General features: G+C 35.7%; 1 protein-coding gene across 2 annotated transcripts; it reads right to left on the bottom strand.

Moving 5' to 3' along the window:
* Nucleotides 1-402: 402 nt before the first annotated feature.
* Nucleotides 403-7,775, bottom strand: ren (renin). Of its 2 annotated transcripts, none has more exons than XM_044115093.1 (9): nt 7,693-7,775; nt 7,130-7,277; nt 6,590-6,713; nt 5,621-5,739; nt 5,312-5,508; nt 2,845-2,967; nt 1,876-2,017; nt 1,675-1,773; nt 403-823 (listed from the first exon to the last, which is right to left on the bottom strand). In XM_044115093.1, the coding sequence occupies exons 1-9, from the start codon at nt 7,767-7,769 to the stop codon at nt 662-664; spliced, it is 1,191 nt and encodes a 396-aa protein (XP_043971028.1). In that variant the 5' UTR covers nt 7,770-7,775; the 3' UTR covers nt 403-661. The 2 variants fall into 2 exon arrangements, with proteins under 2 accessions (XP_043971028.1, XP_043971036.1); XM_044115101.1 differs by having other exon boundaries at nt 403-820.
* Nucleotides 7,776-24,181: the final 16,406 nt, after the last annotated feature.

Below are 24,181 nucleotides of genomic sequence, written 5' to 3'. Positions count from 1 at the left end.
ACAGCGCATCTTCAATTTACAGTTTACACCTCCAACTGGCCAAACAGCAAAACTCCTACACTGTAATATAAATCCTTTGATTTTAATTTGCTTCTTCACACCTTATGAAATCAAGCTGACAAGAAGAAAGCCTAATTTGTTTTGTTTTTTGCTAAAACATACAGAAATTTTCACAATAGGTCATTGTCACCTTCAGGACGTTAATGACATTTTATGATGATAAATATGTTGGCCCAGCATTGATATTATAGAATAACTATGCTGCAGTGTCTGTTTCCAACTACAGCATAAGCTTGGTCCCAAAATGTATACACTACACTGAGATGGAAACAAATAAGAACAATAGTATCTTGCATGCAATTTTATTCTCAAAGGAAATATATACGTGTGCGCGTGTGTTTTTATAACAAGCAGAGTGACAGACAGAAAGCATTAATTTATTGATAAACAAGAGGAAAAATGACTTTTTTTTTATAATTTATAGTGCAACATGAGTCAAATAAAAGAGAAAAACATCAGTAAATGCTGTTTAAAAAAATACTCATCTTGTAAGCAGATGAAAGTCAGTCCCCCACTTAGAGGTTACAAGAAAAAGATGGAAAACAGCAGTAAAAAATTAAAGTGGGGAGAAAGGTAAACACAACTGAACTCAAAGTTATTATCAGACTGCCGTAGCAAACCCTATCCGATTATTGCGACGATCAAACTCTGTGTAGTATCGGGCAATGAAGTTGGCTCCCAAGATCCAGATTGGACCTGTAGGTGGTGGCACATCCAAGCCCCTGAAGGAGACGATGCAGACGTCCCCTTCAAACTGTGACTGCTGTAACGATAGGTTTAGACTAATAATAAATATCTTAAACCAGTGCAAAATGTTTAAAAAGTGCTAAATGTTTAAAAATGTATAACAAATGTATCCTGGACATCAATAAATCCTTTAGGCAGCATTTTAATACAGAAATTCCTCACAGAGGTACTCCTGTGGCTCTATCTGAACCTGAAGCATCAGGTTGTTTCCCCTCCCTCACCTTGACTCAGATCTTCTGAAGTCAGCCCAATAAAAGCTGCAAAAAGAACTTCTAACAGGGTTTTTTTTAAAGAACTGTTTTCTTCTTACCACTCTTACGTAAGCTGACAATCTTGGCAGTCTAAAATTTTTCAGTTCTCTTAGATTCTCCTTTAAAGGTTGCTTTCCTTGTAAATGCTGTAAGTTTAGTCATTTTCAGATCAATTCGATTAATGTCTGTTTACACATTAACTACATTAAGCTTGAGATGTTACTTCATCCCTGACTTGTCTGCTGTGCTCCTTGGTCTTAAAGTTACTGTTTTCCATTAATGTTTTCTAACAAACACCTGAGGCCTTAACAGAACAATTACATTTATAATGATTTTAAATTAAACTCAGATGAACTTTATTTATTAGATGACATTTGACTACACAATTATTTTGGCTATAAAAATCACAATCAAAAACTTGGGGTTCATAATTATAACAAGACCAACTTGAAGAGTTGGCATTGTCATGCATTGCATTCTTTTTTTGCAATGCATGATAAGAATGAATATTTTCATTTTCAGAAAAACAATTTTTTTTTTTTTTTAGTTAAGACATTTTTTGTGCTCTTCTTTGGAGGATTTTTCACAATACATCAGCAATCATTCGCCATCTTACCCAGATTATATAATCTTCATGCGTCAGAGAGTAGTCCTGGCCTCCCAGGTGAAAAGTGACACTAGGCAACATCTTCACAGTGTCGCAGTTGACTTTATACTGTATTTGAAGAATAATGTCAGGTAACATTTTTTTTTAAATATAGTTTTATTCTATTTTTTTTTTTGTGGGAAACTTTGTTGCCATGAGTTTGAGACTTACTCCAGTTTCATCCAGCTGAGCTCCAATGGTTTTCATCAGCATTGAGATGGAGGAGGCCGGTCCTGTGATGTATGAGGAGCCCGTATCGATCACAGCTGTGCAGCCCTCTGCACAAAACATCATCTCTGCCCCCACAGCAACCCTACACAAGCAAGTCACAAAATGTATAATTTCTGAATGATTGCACGCAAAAAAAAATATACTCACACATTGTTACGGTTCGTCCAGTAAGGCACAAGGACAAAGGCATATATGAAAAAATAATTTCTATTTATTTTTCCAAATATCTTTCAAAAAATACATTTTTATCCAATCTCAAAAATATAACAAAATGGGTCCAAAAGAAATCAACTAAGGCATAACTAACTCAGGATGACAAACCAAAAACTGACCTCACACAATGAACACAGGGGAATTTAAACACAAAGGCTAGCCTACACAAACGAGGAGGGGTGGGAGATGAGACAAAGACAAACAATGTATAAACATAAACGACTAATTTAAACCAACATATTTTGACTACAACACAACTGTAAAAACAAAACAACCTAACACCAAAAATGTTTAAGGAGTTATGCTATCAATAGAGAGAGAGGCAGGTTCTTGAACATCAGGTGCCCTGCTTCCAGCAGCCTGATGGTTTGTTCCACTTCCTGGTTTGCCCTTCAACCAGTCCTCTCCCCCCCAGCCAGTCCTTCAAACTCAGCAAAACAAAGTAATTAATGATTCAAATTAACAAAAGGTATTTACTAAATGTGTGCACCCATGATAGTAAACGACCTAATGTTATAAACACAAAAGAGTGAAATTATAAATATATTGTGTGAAAACATTAAAATAAATACTAACACTGGGGAAAAGATGGAGGAACCTCCACACACATCCATATTGCATGTACAGACCAAAAGTTTGGACACACAGTAGTGTCCAAACTTTTGGTCTGTACTGTACGTTCAGCATATATCTCACCCTTTCATGGTGACCTCCCATTTTCCTATTTCTCTCGTTTCCACATAATTAAAATATCCAATGTAGTAATTTGGGTCAGTTCCCCCGAGTAGCAGTTCCCCACCAGGGGAGTGTTCTGGGTCCCTGAAAAACATGTACAAATATAAAAAGATTTACAAATGGGTCTGCTGGGCACAGGCAGGCCCCTTGGCCCTCCTTTCAAAGACACTGTTGACATTAAAGTATCATGAAAAGATGCAAGATGTCACAAGACTAGCAGAAAAAAATATAAACTGACACCTAACAGACAAATGATCAGAAACAGTGACAAAATGACTACAAAGTTCAACCATTGTTATTACAAGATATAAAACTACCACAAAGAGATATTTTGTGACTACAAAGGGAAGGCAAATTAGCACAAAGAAACCCAGATGAACAACCAAGACTTAAAATTCTGAACACAGATGTAGGGTCTGCAGTTAGTTTGATACTAGGGTACTATTAGAATGCTCCAAGCCTCAGGGGTCCACGCCTTATGGTGTGTCAGTGTTTTAAGTTCACATTCTGAAGGCTTCATGGTTTGCTATTCATTTTCTCCTTGCCCCCGCTGAAAATGTGGGTTTGAGGATTTATGATTAATGGAAAGTAAAAATGTTTCTGAGTAGAAGTTTAAATTTATGGCCTATTTCTATTTTTTATTTCTAAGCCGACAACAACAATACTGCAGAAACTTACCAAAAATATTTCTAGTTGCAAAATGTCAGAAGAATGAAAAATAATCGTTTTCTGCTGCTTTTTAAAATTATTATTGTTAAAATTTTTGTATGTCAGACAGTGTTATAAAGGTTATGTGACTTTTTATGTCACACCCTTTGCTTACAGGAACTTTATGAGTTAATGATAAAGGGTTCAAAGTTGTGTTTTAAATTCAGTTTGGTTTTTTTTGTTTCTTTTGGAATTGCATTCAGTTGCTCTGACGCAACAAGCAGTAAATTTTTCTTGCTATCTTTCTTTCTATTTTGGACAGCCGTGAGCCAGATGGTGAAGAAGCCTGAGATAACCTTTACCAACAGGATGTAAGACCTTCTGCTAAATTCACACCATTCACTCAACATAAATTATTGACATCTTTGAAGCATTGTCTAAGTATCATTATGATAAATTAGTCTTACGTAGCAGAATAAGGTAGGCAAAATAATAATCATATATTTGGAAATCAATTGTTTTTTCAAACCCACTAGTCCCACTATCATTACTTAATTTATTATGACATATAGTAAAATGTAATAGAGTCCAAAAAACATCCTAAAATTCAGCTTGAGCCAACATGAATTCCCTTCTTCCAAGTCAGGCTTTAATGCGACATAGGAGGACTTTTAAATCCAGTGACAAGAGCAGATCATTTAATCAATTTCTGAATCTAATTCACTCTAAATTACTCTTAGTGATCTATGGTAGACAAGACAGCTGACAGAACCGGCTGAGAGAAGTAAAAGTGACGGGACCGTGGAACAAAAGCACAAACTGGTTCTAATAAAGTAAAGAGCCATGTTCAGCCCAGTAAGTCACTCTTTGTAGTTCTATCCCTGGCAGAGCTGACAGATCAAAAGGGATTTCCATTTCTGGATTCCTGCATAGCAATAGTACCAGAACTAAGAACTATTCCATGACTCCCTGCCTTCCTGGGGTACAGATAAAACCCAACTCTCAACAAAACATCCATTATGAGAAAATCTGTTGATCCTCATAAATCAGGCTAGAAAAAACAGATACTTTCCTTAAATTGTTTGTATCTGTGGACAGGGCCATAATTAAATTGACCCCTATTTGACTTACCATGAAGAACAGTTTGAAGGATGACATAGAAGATAAAAACATCCCCAAAGATCCCTGTGACAGAATAGCGGCATTTGTTTTGCAAGAAATTATTCTGCTGCTCAAAGCTCATTTTCAGGCTTTTGGAGCATCCTTCCGAGGGGTGGCAACAAATAATGCAATGTTAATGGAATATACTTATTATTGGTGATTTCATATGAACAATTAATAAAATTAGGTATTTTCTTTCATTTAGCTCAGGTCACCTCCCAAGGGTGGAGGGTGGAGGATCAGATTTAACAGAAAGTGTCAACCTGGGTTTGAGCCTCTTGTATTGCTCTACACATTCAAGTTTTTTTCACACATACAAATAGATTGAGCATTAGTTACCAACCATATCTGATTTTTTTTTTTTTTTTTTTTTTTGTTAAATCAGACATGGTTGAGGTCAGGATTTTAATCGGAGATGGGGTTATGACATCATAAATTTTAGCTGCATGTTGATTATCATTTTTTCGTGAACTCATATCAAGTTTGTGAAATGTCCATCTATTTAAAAAACTGCCCTGGTAAGTGCTTTGAACAGTCCTGTCCATCTTCTGAATTATGTTTCCCCGTCATAAGGATTTTACTTTGTATGATAAAGTGCAGAGGAATTCTGTGAACACACCTGCTGTAGTAGATTGAAAAAACTTCTTCTTTGAGGATGTGCTGAGACATAATTTGGTCAAACACTGGAGTAATGCCATCAATAGCCACGTTAGGATAGCCCATCCCAAGAACTCCATCAAACTTGGCAAAAATAAATGGCATGGCAGACAGAGAGGTGGCTTCAGCAAATACTTGAACAACGGGGAGGCCGCCAACCTGCGGGAATCAAATACACAGAAGACAGAAAGGTGTAACATGGCATACAAAGGGCATGTCTTTAAGTTAAATGGGTGTAACTCTGATTTATTGGTGCCTGACTCAGACTCACCACAACAACATCCTCGCTCAGAAATCCCCGGATAGTCCCAGAGGCGTAGTTGATTGAAAATCCGGTCCCATTCTCAACATGAGTGTGGGAATGGGAAGAATCATACCTGTTGTGAGTGACTAAACATCCAAAAATTTATTTATGTCAGAGACAAGTTAATATCAATGAGTTTAAATGTCAAACATTTGCACAAAATTAATTAAACTTAATTTAGTTAAGTTTAGTGGCAAGGAAACCACTCAAGTAGTTCAGTAACAATCCCATGTTGATGAGTTTCAGATGTTTGTGTTTACCTTCAGCTTGGTGACCAATAGAGACGGTGAGGTATACACAAAACAAGAACAACAGACTAAATCTCAGTTGTTTTGCCAACTACCAGGTCTGGCAATTCCTTCCACACTGATCCAATCAACTGCACTGTTACTACTAACAATCACAGGTCACTTCACAAATGAAGCCTGTTCAACTGCTTTTTAGTATAAATGGAAAATCAAACCATTAGCTCACAAGAACATTGGGTACCAGAAATTTAGGCTGCATGACTCACCAAAATTGGATTGTAACAAACTGGAAAAGTGTTGTTTGATCAGATGAGTCTTGATTTAGGCTACAACATTCAGATGTTAGGATCAGAACTTTAATGAGAACAACATGAAAGAATGGATCCATTCTACCTCGTATCAAGGGTAAAAGCTTAAAACTAAGTACATTACTTTAATCCATTAGAAGCAGTTAAACATAGTTTAAACACCAGTCAACCTGAATAATGTTGCTGGCACCATTACTCCATAGTAAAGAATACTTGTGTTCTGATGGCTACTTTCAGGATAACGTTACAAATTTCAAATCATCTCAAACTGGATTCTTGTACATAAGAGTTTACTGCACCACAATGGTCCACACTACCAGATTTCAACCCAATACATGAAATCTATTTTTCCAGGTATAGTTTAACATAGTGACACTTACAGCAAGCTGTTGAAAAAGGTGAGCAGCTCTGCGAGGGCACCCACAGGTTGGCTGAACCTGTGTCAAACACCACATTGAACATCTGGGCTGGGGAGCCGATACTGATTTCTCCAAAGTACTGAGTCTGTTTAAAGACAAGCAGGACAGTGTTTCTGAGGCTGTCTACGAGCTCTTTTTAAATATATTTTCCATATGTATTTTCTTCCGTAAGCGATGTTTGGGGGGAATAAAAGATTACACAATAAATATTAAATGAACCTCCAATTCAAAGGTAATTCAACTTGCAGTTTTACTTAAGAACACATTTCTAGCATTGGTCCAAAGCAGTTAGGAAAGTGTTTGCATTTGTGGGCCTCTTAAACCCTTAAGCTTAGGTCTGTTTTTGCCAAAGGGCAAACCCATATGTCTTCAATTTAACATGTCTTTATTTCCTGTCACCTGCAGAATAGTTAACACAAAAATATATTAATTATATGTTTCAGATCTTTTTGGTGACTATGCACACACAAAAATGTGGAAATGGATGTTAAAATGTCTTACATCCAAGTAATTTGTTAAAGGTGTGGGAACTGTCCCATTGTTGGAGTTGGCTGCGTTCATCTGGGCCAGTTCAGTCAACACTTGCTCTGCAGAAACTCCCATCTCCTGTAGCGTCTCTCTGATGGATGGCATTTTCTTGAGAGCAATTCTAGAGACAGAAAAGCAAAAGAGGAAAATCTGAGAAAGAAAAACTGAACTAAATTTAATGCAAATAGAGCTAATGAAGGTGGTTCTGAGTTTTGTGGGAAATATTTTTTCAATTTCTGACACGTGTCTGGTCATAGTATGACAGTCATATTGAAATAAAGCTCAGACATATTTTCCTCTAAATGCCAAGCCAGAACAAATGAATAAAAAACACATGTAAACCCATTTCAGATCATAAGTTTTAGCAACAAACCACTAAAATCAATTTATTGCCATGTCTTCATATGCTTAGCTGTAATTCTTTTTTTTTTTTTCTGCGGCATGTTTTCCTTCTCAAATATGTTTTACACCTAGCGTACCTGTACAACTGGCAATAAGCAGAGCGCAAGAGACTTGTAAAAAAGCAAGATGTCTACCTTCTTAATCCATGACTGGAGTTCACTGCCAGAGATAGGACAACTAAATACATCAAGCCATTTGGCAGTGGAGTCATGGTGGCTTCTCTGACAGCAGGCAGACGAAAAAAATAGAAAAATTATGTAGGCGTTATATGGTAGCTCTTTCTGGCTCTAAAGTTCCTGGTGTGTAATCCGAGGTTGTAAAACCTGCGTCTCTGTGTTGTGTGCAGATTCTTGACTCTTTTTTATACCCTATCCTCTCAAACTGTGTTTTCATTTAGCCACTCAATTTGGAGCTTTCCTCAATGTGACCTCTTGAAAACAAACTTTACCCCCCATCCAATCCCTCTGCACTGGTTCACAACCCTTCTTGTAATAAACATAACCCAGAGGAAGCTCTGACCATCCTGCCCTGAGGACGAAAGGCTCTTTGGATACATAGCTTTGTAGACTGCTGGCGTCACTGGCTGACACACCTTCTCTGTAGGGTTGTGAGAAGCTCCAGAGGAAAGAAAGATGATATGAGCTGACCAGACAGACTGAGTGGATATTATTTACCAATCAAAAATCTACTAAAAGCTTATTATGTTGTTTTACTTTAAGGCCCAGTGGATAATTGAACTTCTTTAACTTTGGGGGGGTGAAAGACCCATTTCCAATGAAGTCATTTGCAGAACCAGCTGTTGCTGCAGAATGCATTATTTTTCTTAGAACTATTAATATTTTATCAGTGTTTTGACCATATGAGTGTCAGAACAAAGACGGAAAGCTTTGCTGGTTGCAAAGCTTGTTTATCATAGGAGCTTATTTATCACCACAGCAGACCTGTGCAATGCCACATTGTTTCAGATGAGCCCCCACCCTGTCAGTCCCTCTTTATCTCTGACAGTCATGTTTGGTGATTAGATATGGACCATGACTAGGAGATTGACCACAAGCAGCTGAAATGAGCTGAAGTTTAAATTCAGACTTTAACAGTGGCACTCAAAATCTTCATTTTGATTTGCGTTAGCCATTCAGAAATGGACTTGCTGCTGTCCTTGGGATAATTGTCTGCTTGTGCTTCAGGTTTCAAACTGATGGGCATACTGTCCTCTACATTTTCTGGTAAAAAGAAGAATTTTTGACTCCATAAATTACTACAAGTTCTCCGGGCACTAAGCCACAAAGATGTACTCAGCTCTATTTTACTACCAGTATTTAGACTCTGATTATTTTTTGATTCTTTGTCCGTTTTGCACCAAATGTGAAGTAATAAATATTCCACTTCTGTCTTAGTCTACAAGATATTTCCCCAAGTCTTTTAAATCATCCAGATGTTTTTTTGTTTAGTTTTGTTTTATTTCTATTTGGTCATTGATGTTTTGGGCCTCAAACTCTCCCACGGGAGCTTCTGTCACAGTCTGTTGATTATTGAATTATAAGGCTGACCTGAAGTGAGGCAAGTAAGTCTAGTGGAGTTTATAATGTTCTTTAGTGAATTCCTGGATGATCCATTCTTGAAGTAATTTTTTAGGCTGACTACTCCAGGGAACGTTCACTATCTTTCCATGTTTTCCCCATTTTGAATTTTGGCTCTCACTACTTTGGTTTGCTAGACTCTGAAAGCTTTATGGATAGTTTGGTAACCTTTTCCAGACTGACTGATGTCAGTGATTTGATTGTGGAATGTTGTGTTGCTTTTTGAGAGTAAAATATATTTTTAAAACATTATTCATTTATAGTGTTTTATTTATTTACATAGGTTAGCTTTCTTTGATGGTAAAATGTGTTTGATGATCTGAAACATAAGAGAGAGAGAGAGTAAAAAAATAAAATAAAATCTGTAACCGGGAAAAAAACTTTTTCTCAGCAGTGTATTTTATGTTGTCATGCAGTGACAATGAACAAAGTTATGATTACGGGTTTTGCTGACCTTTATGGACAGCTGGAATAATGTTCTATGTACTGAATTAAACTAGTTTTATTGTTATCAATTGAGCTAGGTCAGGACATCATAACAGTAACATTGACAGAGAAAAAAAATTGTTGTGATAATAAATGTTAAAAGATGACTGCTGTAAATAAGTGGAAAAAATAATTTCTCTGACCACTTCATTAGGTGTAAAGTGACATCAAATAGATGGGGCTTTGGTGAAATATCAGAAGAGTCAAAGAGAATAGGAAAAGGTTTATGTTGTGATTTCACGAGGCCACAGAAAACTTTAATACTTTTGAAGTTTCTTAGGCAGAGATTAACAAATATAGTTAACTTGGAGCTTTTGTAAGATTTTTGAATTATTTTGAACATTTTATAGCTTTCATAAAAAAAAAAAAAGAATTTGTCATTATGCTGTCAGAGGTTGCCAAAGAATCTGCTGAATTGACTTAAACCTTGGGTCAAAATTGCTTACTCCTCTGCAGCCAGGCTTTCCGGCCGACATCTGAGGAGATATTTGGTTTTATACCATCTCACCTGCTCATCTTTTCCTGAGAGTGAAAGGTCAGTTTGACTCCCCATCCTCAGGTCACTGAGTTCACCTAGGATGTGTCTGCTGCATCTGAATAACCTTGGTGTTCCTGTTTTTATTTGTTCACCAGCCCTTGTTGTTTAGTCCTGTGTTTGATTCCTTATTTTCCATATCAGACTTTAATTACCCTGATGAAAAGCACCTTGGAAGAAAGAATCTGTTTTGTTTTTGAGACCCAAAACCAGACACAATCTAAGCTAAGATTAAGTTCTACATCTTAATTAAAATCAGCACAACTAAAGCAACCTCCTTGGTGTTTTGTCGTGTAGTTAATGAGTACATGATGTGTTAAAGGCCATTTACTTTTATTATTGCATCAAATAAGGTCTAGTTTCACTGACTGGCCTGAAGAGTATTTTTATGTTACAGACATGGAGCATTGATTTTAAAAACAAAACAGTTTCTAACACAGTTGTGTTAGTGAACTAGTGGTACGAATAAAGAGGATGTCATGAGTTTTCATTCAGTTTGTCTCTTTTCCCTCACTCTTCAATTATCATTAAAACTGACATGTCTATGTCCATCTGATGAAAGTTCCCAGTAGACCGATCACTGTCAGACTGCACAAAAAGCATGCAAAGGGTGTGTAAGTTCAAATTGCGGTCTTTAAAAAATGCTGGCAGGAGGCAGAGCCCATGTTGAGTAAATTTTCCGGTAGAGGGGAATTGATAGGGTGCTCTGTTTTTATACGCACATCTTGCTGTTGTGCTCACACTCAATGAGGTTTTTACTCTGAGCTATTTAGTGCATGAGCTGAACCACACCTATCCCACAATATCTGTGTTGAACGTGTGTTGACACTTGCTGACCACCCACTTCTAGAAGCATCTGGGTTCAGGTCAAACAACCATTGGGGAGCCTTGTGGTCACCCCCTAATCTGCTAAGTGTGGCTAATGTTTGTACTTGCACAAAATAATGGAGGAAATTAAATGGAAATAAATACATAAACGGATTCAGCCAACAATGTCTTACCAGAAGTTTCAAACTCCTTAATTTTTTCTCATTTTGCAACATTGTGACATTGTTTGTGATAGAAAACTAAAAGGAAGTGAATAAGTCTGAAGGAAAAGAAACAACAATTTGTATTCAGTCAGATTTCATCTTATAAGTCAAGTTACTTTTTCAAGGCCGCAGAGGTTTATTAGACAACATTAGAAAGTGAAAACACCATGAAGACAAAGGAGGACAGGAGAACTCTGTGAAATATTTTAAGGTAGAGTCATGTTATAAAACAATATCTCAAGTTTTAATATCTCACTGAGTGTCATATTTGTAATTGAAAATGGGAAGGAAATGGTGCAACTGCATACTCAGCAAGAAACAAATGCTTAGAAAAATTGGAATACAGAAGAGGCAAGGATCCACTGCTCAACATGCCCACAAGTGGGGAAATCTGTTGACAATAAAAAAACAAAACAAAAAAACAAACAACAATCTACTAGTTCTGGACTCCATAAATCAAGCCTTTATCAAATAAGTGCAGGAATTGTGGTCATTGCTCACAAGAAGAAAGCAGATGTTGAGAGAAAGCCAGAAAAAGAAGTGTTTAAAAATTTGTGGAGTTTTGGCCAGAAGAAACCAAAACTGAATTTTTTGGAGTACATGCAAAACAATTTGTGTGGGGAAAGGTTATCATGGGCATCACCCGGTAAAAAAATATTTCCAACACATCATTCTTTTAGGGTGCGGTTTTAGGCAGGCGCAGGGAAGAAAGTGTTTTCTGGATTTTAAACAATCATAGCTACAATAGACAGGTTTGATCAAAGCTTACTCCTTTGTATAAATACGCTAGTGATAGTAAAGCAAATTGTAGAAGTTTCAAACTTCTTAACAAACACTTTCCATCAAACCTGGTTAGGCTAAGAATGTGAAAAACTGTTTTGTTATTCAAAATTGGGACAAATATACATACCCAAATGAACTGTCATTTTATGTGCTGCTAAAAGGAGGTTGCATTGATTGAACAAACTCAATTCAAAAGCACACCAGTCGTATCAGGTTTTTATTTACAAAAAATCTAAATCAAAATACAGAATTATCCACCGATTATGTAATTTTGTACTACGTTGTGTTGCTTTAACACACACAATCTCAGTATAACTCATAGTTTGTGTCTGTAAAGCGAGATTGAGATTTATAGTGAATTTCTACTCATTTGTTAGATAATTTGTTTTGATTTCCATTGACTGCTGTCATGTTGATGCTGTCAGCAACAGCAGGCAGCTGTTTAAAAAAGAGAAAGCTCTTCAACCCTCTGTACACAAGTGTTATAAAAGGATTATTACTGGCATTACTTGTGCTCAGTTTCCTTTCATTGCTTAATAGCCCACATTTTGTTGTATAATGCAACAATCATCCCGTTAACCTGTTGTGTTGAATGTAATAAAAATGCTGTCATCTTTGTGGGAGGGTTTTGAGTGTGTTGCAAGCTGGAAACAAGCTGAGAGCAGTCAAAGTGAACCAGTGAAACTATTTGAGCTGGAAAATATTACACACATCCAGATGCAGATCTTGAAATATTTATTAACAAGCAGGCTTTAAACAGAATACCTTGTGGTCAGTCTCACGCACATTTAACTTTTGAGCGGGTCAGATGGATCAGTACGCTTATGTTTGTATCCCACACTGTCCTTGCGTCACTCCTGCATGGCCTCTCACCTTTTCAGTGAGCCCGCTCAACTGGTGGCCATGGGAAATCTAAAACTCCTGGAGTTTCTGTGGTGATTTATTTATTTATTTTCAAAGTTTTTTAGACTTTCGCAAGTGATCGATGTTGATGACGTCTGTGTTTCTCATCCGAAATTAAACACAGAGATACTTGTGAAAACTTGGAAAAAATAAAGAAGCTGCCAAAGTTACAGCAAGAAAAACCTCAAATTAGCATGTGGACAAAAACACATTAGATGCACTAATCTTGTAGAATTACAGAAACTTTTATATGATAAGACAGATAGAATGCAGAGCAGTTGAATGAGATTCAAGGGAAGTACTCTCTCAAACAAACATGCCTACATTGTAAAGTCACAAACACTAAGCATCAAATTCTCACCAGCTGCTCCAAGTGTAAAATGCAAAATGTTTGCATGATTTTGACTTATTTATTTGTGCTTATTTTGTGAAATCCAGCACCTAACAAAATTTATCCAAGTAACTTTCTTCTCAGCTATGTTCTTGAATTTAAATCCAACAAACTCTGAATTAGGCTGCATTACATCTGGAGACAATATGCATTACAATTGTGGGCCAGTGTTCACAACGGGAGGTCAAAAATTTTGAAATCAAGACCAAAGGACATATTAAAAACATATTTTATGCACATCCATGTCATATTCATCCCAAAGAGCTCTGTGAGTGTTTCATACTGTTCTAGGGTGTATCCAATTTAAAGTCTATTTTTCAATTTGTTTTGAGACCTGTTTGGGTAAATACACACTGCCACCAGAGGTCAGCATTTGCCAGAAATTAGAGCATGTGTTTTCCTCGTGCTCTGACTCAGACGGCCATCCTATCACACGGACTGGGGGTGAGGGGGAGGTCTTGATCTTATTCATTCTTTATGGGAAAACATGAAAAGAGTCTGTTATCTCCAGATGGCCAACAAAAATGCTTCAACAGTGATGAAAAAGATTCTCCATCTTTCTGACCATCTTTCTGTAAGACAAAGGGTTTCTTGAAACAAATCCTTACGTTTTAATTTAAAACTGATCGACTAACCCTAATCCTGAACACACATACTGCTGACTGAAAACAGTATCTGCAAAACTGATTGAGTGTATGTTGAAGCAGTTCAAATACATAAAAAGCTGGTCCACAATGATAAGGTAAATTATTGGCACTAACCTCAACTGCATATGAAATGGTGGTGACATTGATGCACAAGCAACAAAATGTTTGCTAATATCACTAACAATAACTGAACAAGGAGAGATTTTGGGCCCAGAGCTTTAAAAATAAGCAAACTGAGGCATATTAACTGCATCTTAGCAGCATAACATAGAGAAGTAAGTTCATTTGACTTTTGTTATAGCTCTGAAGGTGTTAAGCTTTTTGACACAGTGTCTTTGATTCTCCCCCAATGGAGTATCTATTTAAATGCTATCAATGTAAATATGGTCAATGTGTTCTTCTGCTGGGTTCAAAATAAATGAATAATAGCATACAATTCAATTGTGTTAAAATTGATGAAATACATTTTAGGCTGGAGGGAACAGAGTGATTTCCTACTAAATATTTTAAAAAATTGATTTACATTCTCCACTAAATGATGAGGAGACATCGCTAAACTCTTGCTCTAGATAAATAGAAAACATCTGGCACACACTTGGAAATTGCATCAAGTGCCACAGCTTCTGATTTCCTGCAGAATGTGTGTTTAGATAAATATTTGATTAGAACAGAGAAGAAGTAACAGAGAGATGTGTGTGTTGATAGCCTCACCTTTGTGGATTGGTTTAAATTATAATTTGCCTTATGGGTGTTGATGAGAAACTGCCAAACACTGTGAGTTCATTTTATAGTTACATTAATTATGACCTGATTAAACACACAGCTGAGTGGGAATAATAAATTTTAGCACTAACGCAATAAAAATACTGTTTAATAATGATTTGCATATGTGTGTTCTGAACTGAAACTCAGCATGTATGTATGACTTTATTTCCTCAGCATTTGAAGGCAAAGATGCCAGCGGACATAAAAGGACACCCAGCTGTGGCAGTAGTAAAGCTAAAGGAATTCAATAAATGACAGAGTAAAGCATCTCAAAGCTTTGTGAAGTTGATTTTTCTGCATTTCAAAGCTGAACGTAAAAAAACAACCGCTGATAGTCAGATCAACGCTAAGAGAAAGATCCGCTGAGCTGAGCATTATGTGGAACAAGCTGCAAAATGCAAACAGCATTTCAGCAGCATATATTTAGTTTCATAAGATATTCTGTAATTTCATTGCTTAGAAAACATGTCATTGTGGGGCCTAGGTGTTTAATGAAAGGGCTGGAAATGAATAGTTCCTGGAGTTGTCCATAGGTTCCAGATTGGTGGAATTGGTGATCTGTTGTCTGCATTGCTTAAATGTGCTACAAAACTACATGTTACTGTTTTTCAATAATGCGTTGAAATCTTGTAGATTTTCAAAGGCTGTTTATTTGTGTCATATTTATATTTCCTAACTTTAAAAAAAAGCACGCCCTTCACACTCCACACAGCTAGACTGTCATTCAGGATGATGTCAGATTTTATTTCATCCACAAATACTGCAGAACACTTCAAGCTGTCATCGATGTTAAAAGCAACTGAACACAATATTAAGAACTGGGTTACATATGTGTTGATAAAGTCAATTTTTGTAATTTCTTTTGTTACTGTGGTTTAAAAATACTAAACACAACTGCTTGACAAGAAATGGCTTTACCTAACCATAAAGAGATATGACATGTTTTTTGCATCATCATACATGTACTTTAAAAAAAATTCTCAAAATCTTGAATTTTGCCAGGGTATGTAAATTTATGAACATTGCTATAATGTAAACCACTCAAATATTAAATTTTGAACATGCTAAATCCAAATGTACAAAACATTTTGTTCTTAAAGAAAGAAACTCCAAATTGTCTACAAGTGATGGTGTTTTAAGGGTTTTATTTTATACACTCTGATATTCAGTTGTTTCATTAATTTTCAGCTGGATTCATGCTGGGATCTATATTACACCCTTCTACAAATTTTTCTTTCTCTGAAATCAGTGAGAGTTTATATGCCTGTGTGTTGGAGATCAATGTTTTGCTGAAAGGTCTGCTCTTTCATTGGTTTGTCCAAATGTTCTGCAGCAAACTTTAAAAGGAAAAGAATATTCCTTTCTTTGGCAGTGGAGTTTAAGGTAGTGTGCAGTAGTAGTAGACATGGCAGACATAGCAAATGAGAGTAATGTGCAATATTTCGTTTTGAAACATTTGGCAATTCCTGGTCTCTGCAGCTCTTGCACATCTCTTCTGATTATTTTTAGATACTCTCACTGAAATCAAGCAAGAAGCACTGACTCAATAAGGTCAAGTATCCATTGATGCAAATCAATGGATACTTCTTGTGTGACACATAGCTAATATGAAACCATCATCAATCTGGATTAGAAATTGTTTGGTACTGATAGGGAAACTGGATTCTTTAAGTTAAGATTTTAAATGGTTTCTTAGGGTTTTAGATCCTTTTGGAGTTTCTTTCTTCTCTTATTTAGTACTCCTGGTGTCCTCTCATCTGTCATCAGTGGGAAGTGGATAAAATGCAAGTGTAACCCTAGATGGTTCTTTAATTAATCACAGGACAACAAAGAATAAACAACTGAGCTGTTCTTTGTCATACTAAATTAGAAGATTTTTCTGTTCTGTTGGATAAAGCCAGAACACAGGGAGTGGACTGACCAATGAGAAAGAATTAATTTAAAAATAAATAAACCTGATTTCCCTGATGTATCCTCTCATAGATTGTTTAAGTAGTTATTGTAAAACAAGTTGTGTTTATGCAGAATTCAAAAACATGATTAGCCATGGATAAGATCAAAGAAATGTTAGTTATATTGTGGTGGTTGGTGGACAATGGGTTGATCTGTGAGTGGGCTAATCAAGACCTCCATGACTGTGTTGGCGAAGATCCTCTGTTTATATCTGAAGGCCAGATAAGTCTCAAAATTCTGGTAATCATCAAAACACAAAAATACTCAAACACAACAGGAACATTCGCAAACGCAGACTGAAGAAGAGTATTTCAAACACTAAGTCATTATATGAATTATTCTATAACAAAGATTCAGGCATGTTAATTTTTCTGAAGTGTATGAACACTTCAGAAAAATTAAGGCAATAATACCACCTTGCTCTGATTCTTGAGTGGTCTGTTTTGAAAAACTTGTAAAAGAATAAAGAGTGAAAGCAAACAAGGATGTTATCCTGACTATACTTCTACAAACAAACAAAAAACAACAACAAACAAGCAAACTAACTAACTAACTAACTAACTAACTAACTAACTAACTAACTAACTAGCTAACTAACTAACTAACTAACTAACTAACTAACTAACTAACTAACTAACTAACTAACCAACTAACTAACTAACTAACTAACTGTTTTGCCATGAGACAGCTTAAGAACTAAAAGGATTTTTAAATCTATTGATAACATACACCTGACTCCAGGTTTGAGTTTATTTATTTTTGCTTTGAAGCTTGTCTCAATTTCATGTGGTTCTAATGCTCAGTGAAAATTCTTTTTTGTATGTATTTTCAAGAGAATGTAGGATTAATAAAAACAGAAATGTAATTGATTAAATCTTAGTACAGGGTTGAATAATCCAGTTGAGATCTCACCAGTCTTAACATTTTTAAACTACCCTTGTCAAGAAAAAAGGAAACACTGAAAAGGCCTTTCGATTCAGCTTTTATTCCCATTGGGAGGTACCGGTAATACAAATTAGCAATAGAAATGGCATTTGTTGCACAAAAGACAGATAACATGTTTGTGTGCTATTACCCAGACTTCAGCTTCCTCCCATAGTCCAAATCTGTGACTGTTAGGTTAACTGGCCTCAAATTGCCCTTAGACAATTATTTTTCATGGTTGTTTGTCTTTTGTGTTTCTGAGTTGCCTTGTCATGGACTGGAGATCTGTCCAAAGTGTTCTCCACCTCTCCCATAATGACCACTGGCTTGTTAAGATAAACAGGTATAGACAAGTAATGGATGGAAACAAAAGGAAAAAAAGCAGTTTTCAGTGTAACATTTTCTGAGTTAGTCTTATAGATTTTGTGAGGTTGCTACTGTGAACGAAACACACAGGATATGTGGTGGTTTGAAGAATGTGGATGCTTGAAGTCCAGGAAGTCACAAAGCCAGGCAATTAGGGGAGGATGTCTTTGCTTTTTTGTAATGAGGATATCCTCCACGCACAATCACCAAAATGTCATGTGGTCCACTCTTCTTTATTTTATCACACCAGGTTTATTTTAAGGCATAGTGCCTTGTTGGCGTTCACTCTTTATTCTTTTACAAGTTTTTTTAAAACAGACCACTCAAGAATCAGAGCAAGGCGGGATTAACGTTTTTTTTTTTTTATGTGATATTTTTTGCGTTAGAACTTGGTCAAAAAAAAAATTTAAGGTGAAACTGAGTTTGCAATTTAAATCAAAAGAGAAAATTGAATATTTGTTGCATACTTTATGCCATTAAACATGTGTAATTGCCTAATTTAAATAAGAAAATATGAATTTCATAGATTGAATTGCATCTTTTTAAAAACAAATCAATCAATTGGAAAATACATGTTCTCTTTTATTTTCTTATATTACACTGCTCTATTTTTGTATTGATAAAGAATATAGTTTTGTACCAATATATTGAGGCTGATTAGAATTTTACACCTGCTGAAGTACAAATTTTGGTAAAGAGCCTTGAGACATGAATTGACAGTAGATAAATAAACTGAATTAAAGTTAACTGAATTGAAATATCTGTAAATTTAATTAAAAAGGAACTTTCTGTGAAAAACCTCAATTTAACATTTTCCTGAATACATAATCCAGATTTTCTCCTCTATTTCTCAGACTATTTACAAAAAGCCCACTTCTGCTGAAACATTCTCTGTGCTTGAATAATTCAATATTGCTCACTGTCTGCTCTTGTTGTGTGCTGCATGGTTAAGAACCAGTGAAGGGGAAAGCTCAATGCATGGGGACATGGCTTGTTTTCTACGCCGGCAGCCAAGCGTGCATCTCTTATGTAACGGTGGGGGTTGGATGACCAAAACACATCATCCACTGCAAATTAACTCATGTTGCCTTGTCATCGAGGCTCTCACTTATCCACACTTGCAGTTCAAAGGGTTCCCAAGCTTAATAATGGCCTAAGTATTAATTACCAGTTGATGTATTCTATAAACAGATCAGATTTTTAACGTGCAAATTTGCTTAAGCCTTATCTTTCCCATGTTAATACCAACCAATTACTTTGAGATTTTTTTCCAGCATGATTAGAATTTTGATGACTTTGTGTCTCTAATATGTGGAGCTACTATACATGTTTAGATTTAATTTGAAAAAATTTTGTGGTACATTGCTGATGTGAAAATGATATTTGTTCTTATTAAAACGTAAAGACAGGGTTTTGTTGAAAGGGGTGTATTCTCCAGGCTCATAGTGTCATTCATAGCACAGTACATCAAACATGGCTTCAAAGATATTTGAATTTAGGCCTCTGTGTCTTTAAGAAGCTTGTACTATTTCTGACACGTTGCCTTCAGCACATCATCAAAAGAATGCTTCTCATTATGTCATTTACAACCTTCCTTGTGAGCGTTGGACTGAGTAGTTTCTCTGAAAAGCTCTGACAAGCAGTTTTGCCAGGTGTTTACTGATAATAACATTATCACATAATATAAAGCTCAAAAAGGTTGATACCACCTGTTTGGAGAGAAAATTGAAACCTTGATGTAATGCAGTGCTTCTCAATTCCAGTCCTCAGGCCCCCCTGATCTGCATGTTTTAGATGTGCCTCTATTCCAGAGCAGCTGATTCAAATTATTGCATAACCATCAAGTGCTGCAGAAGCCTATTAATCAACCTACAGATTCAATCCAGGTGTGTAGCAGAAGGGAAACACCTAAAACATGCAGGGGGGGGTGGACCGGAATTGAGAAACACTGATGTAATGAGACATATAAAATATGAATGTTCAGTTTGTAACTGTATTATTTAGTACAATGTGCAACCATCTAGCCTTTTTCAGTTGTACATGCATCCATTACACCTTTCTCAAAGTTTCTCAAAATAATTACCAAACCATTTGTCTTCATTTGTTTGTAAATGTATTGATATGAGGTTTTTGGAGGTTGCTTGGTATTAAATATTTCTGTTTAGACAGATAGGAACAATGAATTTCAACAGACTGTTGTTTTGTGGACATTTTTTGCATTAGTAACTTTAAGTCTTTTTGAAGTTATTCAAATGAAATAGGTTAGTTTTTTCATAGTTTTCTGTTATGTTGCTTTTAGGCAACGGTTGAGCTAGACTATGAACAGGCCGGTATGGTAAGGCAACACCGGACAAACAACCATTCACACACACTCATACCTAAGTACAGGTGATCATGTAACCTAGAAACTGTGTTTTAGGACTGTGGGAGGAAGCTGGAGAACCCAGAGAAAACACATGCCTACATAGGAAGTAGATGTTCAGAATTTGAACCCAGGACCTTCTTGACCCAAGGCAGCAGTTCTACTTACAGCACCGCTGTGCAGCCCATTTCAGTATTGTTGATATCTTTTGTTTAATGAGCAAAGCATGTTTTAGTGTTTAGCCATAATGTAAACTTTCTCTAGCTGAAAAGAGATTATATATTAACATAGCTCAACATTTCTTTTTAAAGAGCTGAATGTTAAGTATGGTGTGCACAGTTTTTCACATGACTATATTTGGCCAGTTCAATAGACTTTCACCACGCTTGATTCAACACCTGATTTAGATTTTACAGTCAGAGATGATAAACATCTTGGAGGTTTGTCAGAACATCATGCTGACAGGGAGGAATAAAAAACAGTGAGGAAATTGCATGTTTTCCCAAAATTGAGCATGCTTAATGCCAATATGTCATCTTGTTTCTCCCACTTCTTTGCCTGTTTTTTCCCTGCAGTGGGGCAAAACTGACAAATATAAGCCTTTGGATTCTTCATGTCAGTCTGGATAGACGAGCGTTTCCTGTAAAGATCCTTTTGTCACTTCACTAGATGAAAGACATTTACTTTGGTTAGACACATTTTTATTTGCACTTAGCTATTTCTATGTCTTTTGTCTGCTTGTTTCCTGTCTCCTTTATGTGCATTTAAGTACTGGAGGAAGTTTATTGATAGTCATATTGAAAATGCTTCCTTGACAATTTTGACATAAAAAGCTTAAGAAACGTTTAATAATCCAGGCATAATGTTTTATGACAAACAGCTGTTATATTAGTTTTATTTCAAATGAAAAAACATAACTTGTTAATCTACCAATGAATACAAAATGAGTCTATTTTTTTTTACTAGAAGTATCTGTTTTCAACAAAAAAAGTCTTCTTTCTTAGTTCTTCCAGGCACATTCCTCAGAAGATCAATGTCATCTTGTTTCTCCCACTTCTTTGCCTGTTTTTTCCCTGCAGTGGGTCAAAACTGACAAATATAAGCCTTTGGATTCTTCATGTCAGTCTGAATAGACGAGCGTTCCCTGTAAAGATCCTTTTGTCACTTCACTAGATGAAAGACATTTACTTTGGATAGACACATTTTTATTTGCACTTAGCTATTTCTATGTCTTTTGTCTGCTTGTTTCCTGTCTCCTTTATGTGCATTTAAGTACTGGAGGAAGTTTATTGATAGTCATATTGAAAATGCTTCCTTGACAATTTTGACATAAAAAGCTTAAGAAACGTTTAATAATCCAGGCATAATGTTTTATGACAAACAGCTGTTATATTAGTTTTATTTCAAATGAAAAAACATAACTTGTTAATCTACTAATGAATACAAAATGATTCTATTTTTTTTTTACTAGAAGTATCTGTTTTCAACAAAAAAAGTCTTCTTTCTTAGTTCTTCCAGGCACATTCCTCAGAAGATCAGGTCAAATTTCAGTGAAGTCGCTTTCCTTTTGAAAGACTCAGCTCAGCTTGGTGTGTGTGAAACAGACCGACTCAGTAAAGTTAAGAAATATTTTGTTGTTTGATTTGAACAATAGCAATGATGTACTAATTTAAAAATCAGATTAACCTTTGCTGAATAGTTGTTGTTGTCTTTAACTTTGTACAAATGCAATCTAAATATGACAGGCACACTCATGACATGTTACACAACTTATGAAACATTATAAGTATTTTACATAAATGTCCTCTGCAATTTAGAACTAGATTCTTACATGACTAATCACTAGAAATAAAAAATGATTTCAAAGGGAATAATAAGAATCAGTGAAACCACTTTGACTGAAAACTGTAATGTAGCATGCTTGATAAGAATCAAGTGTTTGAGTTGCTGGTTAATATTTACCTACTGTGTTGATACTGTTAACTGATGGCATTCCTGAAATTTTGCAGCTCAATAACTCCAGCTCATGAGAACAAGCACACTCCTCGTCACACGGTACTTGATGTTTGGTATTTGTTGATCTAAGAATCATTTCTGCAGAGTGGCCTTTAAGTGTCATATTACAGCAAAGAGGCTCAGGAACAGCATTCCTCTCTTAAATGTAATATTGTGAAACACATGAAAATGTCTACCTTAAACAGTAGATGTATTATTTATTGGTCACATTGCAATTTTTCTTGTTTTGATCTTTGAAGTTGGGGACTATTAAAATGATAAAAAAATATGTATAGATTATTTATAGATAATTATTTAACTAATATTTTGGTTCTATGATAGCAAATTTCTGATAGCTATTTTCCATTTTAGGACAGATTAAATCGCAGACCTATTTATTTTTAAAATTGACTGAAAACAGCTATTTAAAAAAAATAAAGAATCTGATTAATTAGACAACCTATTTAGTGTATGCATGTGCAGAGAGCTTTTATGTTTTAAGTTATTTTATTATTTTAAAATTGAGTTTGATTGGAATGAAATTTTCTTGTGAATGTAAAACATTTTTGTGTTTCAATTGTTTCTCATTATGGTTTTTCTTTCTTTATTGTTATTGTTATTCTTTGCCGTTTACATAATTTAAAACTTGTTCCATCTTAGCTATTAAAGATATCAACTTAAAACATAAATTATGGTGCTCTATCTATTATTGCAATTTAAAAGATGAAAGCAATTTTTGCATGTTTAATTTTTAGGTGTTTGCAGGCTTCTGTCTTGGAAACAGTCTGCATCTCATCAGTCAGAGTACATCAGTGTCCAGCATTTGTGTGACATTCACTGGCCTGCAGCCATTACTTTTGCTCAACAAAAATGTCACGTGACATGACAAGCAACAAAGCCCACTTTGCAGCACAGAGCAAATAAGAGTGGTGTGCTTGTTGGGGGAAGGCTGGACATAGATATAGAGCCAAAATTAACCTGATGTAAGTCTGATGTTTAAAAGAATCAAAAATAGAGAAATAGTTTCCCAGGAGGTGTAAAATGATCAGAGTGGAGTTATACAAAAATGTTCTCTGTGAAATGGGATGGAAAGGTTAATTTTATGTTCTGCTATCCAGGTCACCGCCCTCACAGTGGTAGAGAGTCAGTTACTGTACTTTATCTGAACTGGCAGGAAGCACACACAGAGCCTGTTTTCCTTTGCAGTGGCATGTGTTTCTCACCTGATCCCTCCTGGCTCTGTCCAGACAACACAGACTTGTTATTTGCACTGCTCTGGATAATTCAATTGCATATATTGCTTGCCAATGGCAAGGAATTTTTTTTGTCCACAATTAAATTGGACTGGTCAGACAAAGAAAAAGAGAAAAAACTTATTGACCTTTAAATTGTGAATTCCACTTCAAGGCTTTGTGTCTTCGGGGGAAGAAAATTAGCTATTTTAAACTCAAATGAAAAAAAATTATGTTTGTAATGGTTCAATAATCTTGAGAGCTCTGTGTGTTTTTCAGACCTGTTGGGAAAAGGAAACTGGGATTTATGCCTTTACTATGCCTGTCTCTTTGTTTGTGGATGATTTCCGCTCTTTGGTTAATCCTGTGTTTGCACAATGGTGGAAGGTTTCCGTGAAGAAGCATTAACCCTCTTCTGTTGATAATCTTTTGGTCATTTATAAAGCTAAGCTTTTATACATGTCAAGCGAGAAAATTGGCATTTTTTGATAAAAAAACAAAAATATAAAATGTATTTTGTTCTGTACAGCTATTTTTCAAAGACATTATTGCAAAATACACCCATGGCATCTTATCAGCTGTTAGAAACAACTGTTCATACTTTAATTTCATCATACTGGACTGATCTGACTCTTTATTCCTTATTACGTCAGGACTCCATGTTTCCTGCTTA

Source organism: Gambusia affinis, linkage group LG01, assembly GCF_019740435.1.
Source record: "Gambusia affinis linkage group LG01, SWU_Gaff_1.0, whole genome shotgun sequence".
In the NCBI taxonomy this organism is placed as follows: domain Eukaryota; kingdom Metazoa; phylum Chordata; class Actinopteri; order Cyprinodontiformes; family Poeciliidae; genus Gambusia; species Gambusia affinis.
The sequence above is the reverse complement of the archived record's forward strand: the minus strand, read 5'-3'. Positions and strand labels throughout refer to the sequence as shown.